We start from the raw sequence: 13,236 nt of genomic DNA on the forward strand, positions 1-13,236 counted from the left end.
CACTGCCTTCAAATTGTCTTCACTGTCCTTTAACCAGAAAAAAAACCTTGTTTTCCCCTTTTTTGCCCTGAATTCATGTATGGTTTGAGCCATAACCCCCAAAGTCAATCCTAACCATTCCTTAGTTGTATGGAATCTTGTGGTATAATTTCAGAAAGATTCATACACTTTTACACAAGTTATTGTCTTGAATCTACAACTAGAGGCTCTCAAGAGCCTGTATCGCTCACCTGATTCTACTAAGTTTTTGAAATCATATAAAAAAATATAAAATTTGGCTAAAAGTGACAACACAACCCGATTTATAAGGAAAGGAACATGTTTAATTTCATTCAAAAGTCCCCCACTGGCGGCCATCTTGGATGACGGATCGGCTACAAAGTAACAACACTTGGTCAGCACCTCATAAGGAACATTCATACCATGTTTGGTTTTATTCCATTCAGTGGTTCTCTAAAAGAAGTCATTTGTATGCATTTCCCATAGGGTCCTATGTTAAACTAAGTCCCCCACTGGCGGCCATCTTGGATGATGGATCGGCTACAAAGTAACAACACTTGGTCAGCACCACATTAGGAACATTCATGCCATGTTTGATTTCATTCCATTCAGTGGTTCTCTAAAAGAAGTCATTTGTATGCATTTCCCATAGGGTCCTATGTTAAACTAAGTCCCACGCTGGCGGCCATCTTGGATGATGGATCGGCTACAAAGTAACAACACTTGGTCAGCACCACATAAGGAACATTCATGCCATGTTTGGTTTCATTCCATTCAGTGGTTCACTAGAAGAAGTGATTTGTATGCATTTCCAATAGGGTCCTATGTTAAACTAAGTCCCCCGCTGGCGGCCATCTTGGATAATGGATCAGCTACAAAGTAACAACACTTGGTCAGCACTCCATAAGGAACATTCATGCTATGTTTGGTTTAATTCCATTTAGTGGTTCTCTAGAAGAAGTCATTTGTATGCATTTCCCATAGGGTCCTATGTTAAACTAAGTCCCCCACTGGCGGCCATCTTGGATGATGGATCGGCTACAAAGTAACAACACTTGGTCAGCACCACATTAGGAACATTCATGCCATGTTTGATTTCATTCCATTCAGTGGTTCTCTAAAAGAAGTCATTTGTATGCATTTCCCATAGGGTCCTATGTTAAACTAAGTCCCGGCTGGTGGCCATCTTGGATGATGGATCAGCAACAAAGTAACAACACTTGGTCAGCACCTCATAAGGAACATTCATGCCATGTTTTGTTTCATTCCATTCAGTGGTTCTCTAAAAGAAGTCATTTGTATGCATTTCCCATAGGCTCCTATGTTAAATTAAGTCCACTGCTGACAGCCATCTTGGATGATGGATCGGCTACAAAGTAACAACACTTGGTCAGCATCCCATAAGAAACATTCATGCTATGTTTGGTTTTATTCCATTCAGTGGTTCTCTAAAAGTAGTCATTTGTATGCATTTCCCTTAGGGTCCTATGTTAAACTAAGTCCCCGGCTGGCGGCCATCTTGGATGATGGATCGGCAACAAAGTAACAACACTTGGTCAGCACCTCATAAGGAGCATTCATGCCATGTTTGGTTTCATTCCATTCAGTGGTTCTCTAAAAGAAGTCATTTGTATGCATTTCCCATAGCGTCCTATGTTAAACTAAGTCCCCCGCTGGCGGCCATCTTGGATGATGGATCGGCTACAAAGTAACAACACTTGGTCAGCACCTCATAAGGAACATTCATGCCATGTTTGGTTCCATTCCATTCAGTGGTTCTCTAGAAGAAGTTCAAAATGTAAATTGTTAACGACGACGGACGACGCCAGACGCCGACGACGGACGCCAAGTGGTGAGAAAAGCTCACTTGGCCCTTCGGGCCAGGTGAGCTAAAAATGCTTGTTTTTGGCCTTTTTTGGACCCTTATTCCTAGACTGTTTGCCCCATAACCCTTAAAATATATCCCAATCTTCTACTTATTGTATTTAACATTGTGGTACAATTTCAGAGCAATTGAAATACTTATACACAACTTATTGTCTTGAAACTAGATAAATGATTGTTTTGGGCCCCTTTGGGCCCTAATTCCAAAACCTTAGGGACCATAACCCCCAAAATCAATCCCAACCTTCCTTTTGTGGTTATAAACATTGTGTTAATATTTTATTGATTTCAATTTATATTTTAAGTTATTATCCAGAAACCATCTGACTTCCGACAACGCTGACGACGATGACAACGTGATTTCAATGTACGACCAAATATTTTTTAATTTTTGCAGTTGTATAAAAACTTTACATGCAAAAAGTTGAATATGATCATGGTACACTTTTAATTCTTTATTGAAACAAATACAAATCACAAATATCTACTTTTTACCAGTGGATTTACCACCAGATTTTATGTCACTTTTTTCAGTGCTCTTTCCTTTTTGAGAATCTTTCTTTTCTCCATCTTTTTCATCTTTTTTAATGTCCTTTTTATCTTTGGATAAATCTTTTCCTTCATTTTTCTCTGCATCACGATTTTGTACCTTATTACTTATTAGATTATGCAATGCAATGACAGATCGAATCAGCGAAGCAAGATAAACAACCAACATCTGATCATTGGTTTTCACATAAACAGACTTTACAAAGTCCTGCAGATTAACATCTGGCAGCAAATTAAACACATCTTGCAGCTGATAAATGATTTGATGATTGACTGGTAGTTGACCTGATGATACTTTCTGTAGATAGGAGTTAATATCAGTGATGTGAGAGTGCAGACCTTTCAGTCCCATCAGTTGGTTTGTAATCCTTTGGGACAGTGAGCCAACGGATGTATCTTTAATGTCTCTGAAATTATCAAAAAAAAAAACAAGTTTAAGCGGTCTCAAAAATATTTGCTTAAAATCTCTAGAATCATTCCTGTGACAATTCTTTAAAATATATGTTCAATACATTATTTTCTCAAACTATAAATCCTCATTGAAAAAGCACTTCTATAAACATCATAAATTAACCAGATGCTCCACAGGGCACAGCTTTATACGACCGCAGAGGTTGAACCCTGAACAGTTGGGGCTAGTATGGACACAACATTCAAGCTGGATTCAGCTCTAAATTTGGACTGTGATTAAATAGTTGACACAGCATAGGTTTCTGACACAGAATGAATGTGATCTAATGAACTTAAAATTTTTGTTTTGCCTTTGAGCAATTCACTATGCTGTTGAAACTTAATCCTCTCAAAAAAATAGAAGAAATTTTCTTTTTATTTATGAAATCTGAAATGAGAAAAATTGACCCCCCCCCCCCCCAATTTTTTTCCACATCCCCTTTCCCTTATTCCAAAACTGATCTCAATTCAAATTTCTAATGGCCCCTAGCAATAACTACTCATTTAAATACATCATAAAATATTAAAATGTAAAAAAGTGCTTGTTATCACTGAATAGTAAAGATTGTTTTAATTTATCAGTTGGTAGTAAAAGTGAATATACATTGTATATTGTATAAAACAATGATTTAAGTTGATTAAACTACTATTCTGGACAAAGAAAGATAACTCCAATTGAAAATTTCTTGCTATTGCGCAATACTGTGCAATTGAAAATACTTGCCTTTGAAAAATACTGTGCAATTGAAGATTTCTTGCTATTGCGCAATTCTGTGGGGTATTGTGATGAAATCAAAAAAAGTTTAAATTTGGACCCCAATTTGGGCCAACTTGAAAACTGGGCCAATAATAAACAAGAGGCTCTCAAGAGCCTGAATCGCTCACCTTAATTCTTTTGGTTAAATCTCTCATCAATGATTATTTTGGCTTTTCAATTTATTTAAATGTTTTTTGGATCGTCCTATTTTCTTCAAAAGCCCCAAAAAATAATCATTTTCTCCTATGTTCTATTTTAGCCATAGGAGCTATGTTTCTTGACATACAAGGAAATAAAATATAAAATTTATACTAGATACTCTGAAACTCATTTAGCCTAAGTTTGGCTGAAATTGATACAGCAGTTTCAAAGGAGAAGATTTTTTAAAGTAAGTCAACATGATGAACAAATTGTGAAAAAAGTCTTTAAAGGGCAATAACTCCTAAAGGGGTCAACTGACCATTTTCGTCATGTTGACTTATTTGTAAATCTTTCTTTGCTGTACATTGTTCCTGTTTACAGTTTATCTCTATCTATAATAATATTCAAGATAATAACCAAAAACAGCAAAATTTCCTTAAAATTACCAATTCAGGGGCAGCAACCCAACAACAGGTTGTCTGATTCATCTGAAAATTTCAGGGCAGATAGATCTTGACCTGATAAACAATATTACCCACATGTCAGATTTGCTCTAAATGCTTTGGTTTTTGAGTTATAAGCCAAAAACTGCATTTGACCCCTATGTTCTATTTTTAGCAATGGCGACCATGTTTGTTGATAGATCATAACTTCGGATACAATTTACAAACTAGATACCCTAAGGAACATTCAATTAAAGTTTGGAAGTATTTGGCCCAGTAGTTTCAGAGGAGAAGATTTTTGTAAAAGATTACTAAGATTTACGAAAAATTGTTAAAAATTGACTATAAAGGGCAATAACTCCCAAAGGGGTCAATTGACCATTTCCGTCATGTTGACTTATTTGTAAATCTTACTTTGCTGAACATTATTCCTGTTTACAGTTTATCTCTATCTATAATAATATTCAAGATAATAACCAAAAACAGCAAAATTTCCTTAAAATTACCAATTCAGGGGCAGCAACCCAACAACGGGTTGTCTGATTCATCTGAAAATTTCAGGGCAGATAGATCTTGACCTGATAAACAATATTACCCCATGTCAGATTTGCTCTAAATGCTTTGGTTTTTGAGTTATAAGCCAAAAACTGCATTTGACCCCTATGTTCTATTTTTAGCAATGGCGACCATGTTTGTTGATAGATCAAAACTTTGGAAACAATTTATAAATTACATACCTTAAGGAACATTCAGTTAAAGTTTGAAAGTATTTGGCCCAGTAGTTTCAGAGGAGAAGATTCTTGAAATAGTTTACGACGACAGACGACGGACGACGACGGACGCCAAGTGAAGGCATAAGCTCACTTGTCCCTTCGGGACAGGTGAGCTAAAAATCTAAGAACATTTTTAGATTCAGCATATCAAAGAACCCCAAGGATTCAAATTTTGTTAAAATCAAACTAAGTTTAATTTTGGACCCTTTGGACCTTAATGTAGACCAATTTGAAAACTGGACCAAAAATTAAGAATCTACATACACAGTTAGATTTGGCATATCAAAGAACCCATTTATTCAATTTTTGATGAAATCAAACAAAGTTTAATTTTGGACCCCTATTTGGACCAACTTGAAAACTGGGCCAATAATTAAAAATCTAAGTACATTTTTAAATTCAGCATATCAAAGAACCCCAAGGATTCAATTTTTGTTAAAATCAAACTAAGTTTAATTTTGGACCCTTTGGACCTTAATGTAGACCAATTTGAAAACGGGACTGAAAATTAAGATTCTACATACACAGTCAGATTCGGCATATCAAAGAACCCCAATTATTCAATTTTTAATGAAATCAAACAAAGTTTAATTTTGGAACCTTTGGGCCCCTTATTCCTAAACTGTGGGGACCAAAACTTCCAAAATCAATCCCAAACTTCCTTTAATGGTCATAAACCATGTGTTTAAATTTCATAGATTTCTATTTACTTATACTAAAGTTATGGTGCGAAAAAGAAAAATGCTTATTTGGGCCCCTTTTTGGCCCCTAATTCCTAAACTGTTCGGACCTCAACTCCCAAAATCCATCCCAACCTTCCTTTGTGGTCATACACCTTGTGATTAAATTTCATTGATTTCTATTTACTTGTACTAAAGTTATTGTGTGAAAACCAAGAATAATGCTTATTTGGGCCCTTTCTCATCACTTTGCGTCCGTCGTCGTCGTCCTGCGTTAACTTTTACAAAAGTCTTCTCCGCTGAAACTACTGGGCCAAATTTAACCAAACTTGGCCACAATCATCATTTGGGTATCTAGTTTTAAAAATGTGTCTGGTGACCAGGCCAACCAACCAAGATGGCTGCCATGGCTAAAAATAGAACAAAGGGGTAAAATGCAGTTTTTGGCATATAACTCAAAAACCAAAGCATTGAGCAAATCTGACATGGGGTAAAATTGTTTATCAGGTCAAAATCTATCTGCCCTGAAATTTTCAGATGAATCGGATAACCGGTTGTTAGGTTACTGCCCCTGAATTGGTAATTTTAAGGAAATTTTGCTGTTTTTGGTTATTATCTTGAATATTATTATAGATAGAGATAAACTGTAAACAGCAATAATGTTCAGCAAAGTAAGATCTACAAATAAGTCAACATTACAAAAATGGTCAGTTGACCTCTTTAGGAGTTATTGCCCTTTATAGTCAATTTTTAACCATTTTTCGTATATATCTCACTAATCTTTTAGAAAAATCTTCTCCTCTGAAACTACTGGGCCAAATTAATCCAAACTTTGCCATAATCATCATTGGGGTATCTTGTTTCAAAAATGTGTCCGGTAACTCGGCCAACAAACCAAGATGGCGGCCATGGCTAAAAATAGAACATAGGGGTAAAATGCAGTTTTTGGCATATAACTCAAAAACCAAAGCATTTAGAGCAAATCTGACATGGGGTAAAATTGTTTATCAGGTCAAGATCTATCTGCTCTGAAATTTTCAGATGAATCGGAATTTCCGTTGTTAGGTTGCTGCCCCTGAATTGGTAATTTTAAGAAAAGTTTGCTGTTTTTGGTTATTATCTTGAATATTATTATAGATAGAGATAAACTGTAAACAGCAATAATGTTCAGCAAAGTAAGATCTACAAATAAGTCTACATGACAAAAATGGTCAGTTGACCTCTTTAGGAGTTATTGCCCTTTATAGTCAATTTTTAACCATTTTTCGTATATATCTCACTAATCTTTCAGAAAAATCTTCTCCTCTGAAACTACTGGGCCAAATTAATCCAAACTTTGCCATAATCATCATTGGGGTATCTTGTTTCAAAAATGTGTCCGGTAACTCGGCCAACAAACCAAGATGGCGGCCATGGCTAAAAATAGAACATAGGGGTAAAATGCAGTCTTTGGCATATAACTCAACCAGATGCTCCGCAGGGCGTAGCTTTATACGACCGCAGAGGTTGAACCCTGAACGGTTGGGGCAAGTATGGACACAACATTCAAGCTGGATTCAGCTCTAAATTTGGATTGTGATTAAATAGTTGACACAGCATAGGTTTCTGACACAGAATGAATGTGTTTTAATGAACTTAAAATTTTGTTTTCTCTTAGAGCAATTCACTATGCTGTTGAATATTAATCCTCTCAAAAATATGTTTGAAGAAATTTTCTTTTTTATTTATGAAATTTCAAATGAGAAAAATTGAACCCAATTTTTTTAATCACATCCCCCTTTCCCTTATTCCAAAACTAATCTCAATTAAAATTTCTAATGGAGTTTGCAACAATAACTACTCATTTAAATACATCATAAAATATAAAGATGTAAAAAAACTGCTTGTTATCACTGAATGGTAAAGATTATTTTAATTTATCAGTTGGTAGTAAAAAGTGAATATACATTGTATATTGTATATAACAAAGATTAAAGTTGATTCTGGACAAAGAAAGATAACTCCAATTAAAAAAAAATCTTGCTATTGCACAATATTTTGCAATTAGATATTTCTTGCTTACTATTCTGGACAAAGAAAGATAACTCTAATTAAAAAAAATTTGCTATTTCACAATATTGTGCAATTAGATATTTCTTGCCATTGCGCAATACTGTGCAATTGAAAAGACTTGCTATTGCACAATACTTAATATAATAATTTTAGATCCTGATTTGGACCAACTTGAAAACTGGGCCTATAATAAAAAATCTAAGTACATTTTTGGATTCAGCATATCAAAGAACCCCAAGATTTCAATTTTTGTTAAAATCAGACTAAGTTTAATTTTGGACCCTTTGGACTTTAGTGTAGACCAATTTGAAAACAGGACCAACCAGGTGCTCCGCAGGGTGCAGCTTTATATGACCGCAGAGGTCGAACCCTGAACAGTTGGGGCAAGTATAGACAAAACATTCAAGAGTGATACAGCTCTGAATTTGGATTGTGATCAAATTTTTGACATTACATGGGTTTTTTTTTACACAAATGTCAAGATTTTACAAATCAATTAAAGATTTCTTCTTCAAACTTTTTAAATCTAAAATTAAATAGTTGACACAGCATAGGTTTCTGACACAGAATGAATGTGGTCTAATGAACTTAAAAGTTTTTTTTTGCCTTTGAGCAATTCACTATGCTGTTGAATATTAATCCTCTCAAAAAAATGTTTGAAGAAATTTTCTTTTTATTTATGAAATCTGAAATGAGAAAAATTTAAACCCCCCCCCCTTTTTTTTCACATCCCCGTTTCCCTTTTTCCAACACTGATATCAATTCAAATTTCTAATGGAGTTTGCAACAATAACTACTCTTCTAAATACATCATAAAATATTAAAATGTAAAATAAAGTACTTGTTATCACTGAATGGTAAAGATTGGTTGGTAGTAAAAGTGAATATACATTGTTTATTGTATAAAACAATAAAAAAAACTTCATCAGCAACATTCTATATTGGCAAATTTCCAATGAAGTTATTTACATAAAGTTATTGGCAAATAAAAATAGAAAATGACATCATAGTCATGTCTGGCAAATGTCCAACATACATTATCTAAAAACATTTTAGATAAGATAAGGAAAATAAACTTCATCAGCAACATTTTATATTGGCAAATTTCCAATGAAGTTATTTACATAAAGTAATTCGCAAATAAAAATAGAAAATGACATCATAGTCATGTCTGGCAAATTTCCAACATTTATTATCAACTACTATTCTATACAAAGAAAGATAACTCCAATTGAAAATTAATTGCTATTGCACAATATTGTGCAATTAGATATTTCTTGCTATTGTGCAATACTGTGCAATTGAAAATTTCTTGCTATTGCACAATACTTGATATGGAATCCTGATTTGGACCAACTTGAAAACTGGGCCCATAATCAAAAATCAAAGTACATATTTAGATAAAGCATATCAAATAAGCCCAAGAATTTAATTTTTGTTAAAATCAAACTTAGTTTAATTTTGGACCCTTTGGATGTTAATGTAAACCAATTTGAAAACGGGACCAAAAATTAAGAATCTACATACACAGTTAGATTTGGCATATCAAAGAACCCCAATTATTCAATTTTTGATGAAATCAAACAAAGTTTAATTTTGGACCCCGATTGGGACCAACTTGAAAACTGGGCCAATAATAAAAAATCTAAGTACATTTTTAGATTCAGCATATCAAAGAACCCCAAGGATTCAATTTTTGTTAAAATCAAACTAAGTTTAATTTTGGACCCTTTGGACCTTAATGTAGACCAATTTGAAAACGGGACCAAAAATTAAGAATCTACATACACAGTTAGATTCGGCATATCAAAGAACCCCAATTATTCAATTTTTGATAAAATCAAACAAAGTTTAAATCTGGACCCTTTGGGCCCTTTATTCCTAAACTGTTGGAACCAAAACTCCCAAAATCAATCCCAACCTTTCTTTTGTGGTCATAAACCTAATGTCAAAATTTCATAGATTTCTATTTACTTAAACTAAAGTTATGGTGCGACAACCAAAAAAAATGCTTATTTGGGTCCCTTTCTGGCCCCTAATTCCTAAACTGTTGGGACCTAAACTCCCAAAATCAATACCAACCTTCCTTTTGTAGTCATAAACATTGTGTTTAAATTTCATTAATTTCTATTTACTTAAACTAAAGTTATTGTGCGAAAACCAAGAATAATGCTTATTTGGGCCCTTTTTTGGCCCCTAATTCCTAAACTGTTGGAACCAAAACTCCCAAAATCAATCCCAACCTTTCTTTTGTGGTCATGAACCTTATGTCAAAATTTCATAGATTTCTATTTACTTAAACTAAAGTTATAGTGCGAAAACCAAGAAAATGCTTATTTGGGCCCTTTTTGGCCCCTAATTCCTAAAATGTTGGGACTAAAACTCCCAAAATCAATCCCAACCTTCCTTTTGTGGTCATAAACCTTTTGTTAAAATTTCATAGATTTCTATTCACTTTTACTAAAGTTAGAGTGCGAAAACTAAAAGTATTCGGACGACGACGACGACGACGCCAACATGATAGCAATATACGACGAAAATTTTTTCAAATTTTGCGGTCGTATAAAAATCAAAGTACATATTTAGATAAAGCATATCAAATAATCCCAAGAATTTAATTTTTGTTAAAATCAAACTTAGTTTAATTTTGGACCCTTTGGACCTTAATGTAGACCAATTTGAAAACTGGACCAAAAATTAAGAATCTACATACACATTTAGATTTGGAATATCAAAGAACCCATTTATTCAATTTTTGATGAAATCAAACAAAGTTTAATTTTGGACCCCCATTTGGACCAACTTGAAAACTAGGCCAATAATTAAAAATCTAAGTACATTTTTAAATTCAGCATATCAAAGAACCCCAAGGATTCAATTTTTGTTAAAATCAAACTAACTTTAATTTTGGACCCTTTAGACCTTAATGTAGACCAATTTGAAAACGGGACCAAAAATTAAGAATCTACATACATAGTTAGATTCGGCATGTCAAAGAACCCCAATTATTTAATTTTTGATGAAATCACACAAAGTTCAATTTTGGACCCTTTGGGCCCCTTTTTCCTAAACTGTTATGACCAAAACTTCCAAAATCAAACCCAACCTTCCTTTTGTGGTCATAAACCTTGTGTTAAAATTTCATTGATTTCTATTTACTTATACTAAAGTTATGGTGCAAAAACCAAGAATAATGCTTATTTGGGCCCTTTTTGGCCCTTAATTCCTAAACTGTTGGAACTAAAACTCCCAAAATCAATCCCAACCTTCCTTTTGTGGTCATTAACCTTGTGTTAAAATTTCATTGATTTCTATCAACTTTTACTTAAGTTAGAGTGCAAAAACTAAAAGTATTCGGACGACGACGACGCCAACGTGATAGCAATAAACGACCAAAAAATTAAAATTTTTGCGGTCGTATAAAAATGAAGAATCTACATACACAGTTAGATTTGGTATATCAAAGAACCCCATTTATTCAATTTTTGATGAAATCAAACAAAGTTTAATTTTGGACCCCGATTTGGACCAACTTGAAAACTGGGCCAATAATCAAGAATCTAAGTACATTTTTAGATTCAGCATATCAAAGAACCTAACTGATTCATTTTTTGTCAAAATCAAACTAAGTTTAATTTTGGACCCTTTGGACCTTAATGTAGACCAATTTGAAAACGGGACCAAAAGTTAAGAATCTAAATACAAAGTCATGACAGTTAGATTTGGCATATCAAAGAACCCCAATTATTCAATTTTGATGAAATCAAACAAAGTTTAATTTTGGACCCTTTAGGCCCCTTATTCTGTTGGGACCAAAACTCCCAAAATCAATACCAACCTTCCTTTTATGGTCATAAACCTTGTGTTTAAATTTCATAGATTTCTATTTACTTATACTAACGTTATGGTGCGAAAACCAAGAAAAATGCTTATTTGGGTCCCTTTTTGGCCCCTTATTCCTAAACTGTTGGGACCTAAACTCCCAAAATCAATACCAACCTTCCTTTTGTAGTCATCAACATTGTGTTTAAATTTCATTGATTTCTATGTACTTAAACTTAAGTTATTGTGCGAAAACCAAGCATAATGCTTATTTGGGCCCTTTTTTGGCCCCTAATTCCTAAACTGTTGAAGCCAAAACTCCCAAAATCAATCCAAACCGTTCTTTTGTGGTCATAAACCTTGTGTCAAAATTTCATAGATTTCTATTAACTTAAACTAAAGTTATAGTGCGAAAACCAAGAAAATGCTTATTTGGGCCCTTTTTGGCCCATAATTCCTAAAATGTTGGGACCAAAACTCCCAAAATCAATACCAACCTTCCTTTTGTGGTCATAAACCTTGTGTTAAAATTTCATAGATTTCCATTCACTTTTACTAAAGTTAGAGTGCGAAAACTAAAAGTATTCGGACGACAAAGACGCCAACGTGATAGCAATATACGATGAAAATTTTTTCAAATTTTGCGGTCGTATAAAAATCTAAGTACATTTTTTAATTCAGCATATCAAAGAACCCCAAGGATTCAATTTTTGTTAAAATGAAACTAAGTCTAATTTTGGACCCTTTGGACCTTTATGTAGACCAATTTTAAAACGGGACCAAAAATTAAGAATCTACATACAGTTAGATTTGGCATATCATTTATTCAATTTTTGATGAAATCAAACGCAGTTTAATTTTGGACCCCCATTTGGACCAACTTGAAAACTAGGCCAATAATTAACCAGATGCTCCGCAGGGCGTAGCTTTATACGACCGCAGAGGTTGAACCCTGAACGGTTAGGGCAAGTATGGACACAACATTCAAGCTGGATTCAGCTCTAAATTTGGATTGTGATTAAATAGTTGACACAGCATAGGTTTCTGACACAGAATGAATGTGTTCTAATGAACTTAAAATTTTTGTTTCTCTTAGAGCAATTCACTATGCTGTTGAATATTAATCCTCTCAAAAAATGTTTGAAGAAATTTTCATTTTTATTTATGAAATTTCAAATGAGAAAAATTGAACCCATTTTTTTTAATCACATCCCCCTTTCCCTTATTCCAAAACTAATCTCAATTAAAATTTCTAATGGAGTTTGCAACAATAACTACTCATTTAAATACATCATAAAATATTAAGATGTAAAAAAACTGCTTGTTATCACTGAATGGTAAAGATTATTTTAATTTATCAGTTGGTAGTAAAAAGTGAATATACATTGTATATTGTATATAACAAAGATTTAAGTTGATTCTGGACAAAGAAAGATAACTCCAATTAAAAAAAAATCTTGCTATTGCACAATATTTTGCAATTAGATATTTCTTGCTTACTATTCTGGACAAAGAAAGATAACTCTAATTAAAAAAAATTTTGCTATATCACAATATTGTGCAATTAGATATTTCTTGCCATTGCGCAATACTGTGCAATTGAAAAGACTTGCTATTGCACAATACTTAATATAATAATTTTAGATCCTGATTTGGACCAACTTGAAAACTGGGCCCATAATAAA

At 33.6% G+C, this 13,236-nt stretch overlaps 1 protein-coding gene across 1 annotated transcript in view; it reads right to left on the reverse strand.

Annotated features, from left to right (window-relative positions):
* Positions 1 to 2,324: 2,324 nt before the first annotated feature.
* LOC139523918 (26S proteasome non-ATPase regulatory subunit 7-like) overlaps positions 2,325 to 13,236 on the reverse strand; it is a 76,761-nt gene continuing 65,849 nt past the window's right edge. The window contains exon 6 of the mRNA XM_071318316.1: positions 2,325 to 2,840. Within this exon, the coding sequence (XP_071174417.1) occupies positions 2,369 to 2,840 (472 nt within the window). The 3' untranslated portion in view covers positions 2,325 to 2,368. The remainder of the gene's footprint in view (positions 2,841 to 13,236) is intronic.

The sequence above is a fragment of the Mytilus edulis genome, chromosome 5 (genome assembly GCF_963676685.1).
Source record: "Mytilus edulis chromosome 5, xbMytEdul2.2, whole genome shotgun sequence".
Classification (NCBI taxonomy): Eukaryota; Metazoa; Mollusca; class Bivalvia; order Mytilida; family Mytilidae; genus Mytilus; species Mytilus edulis.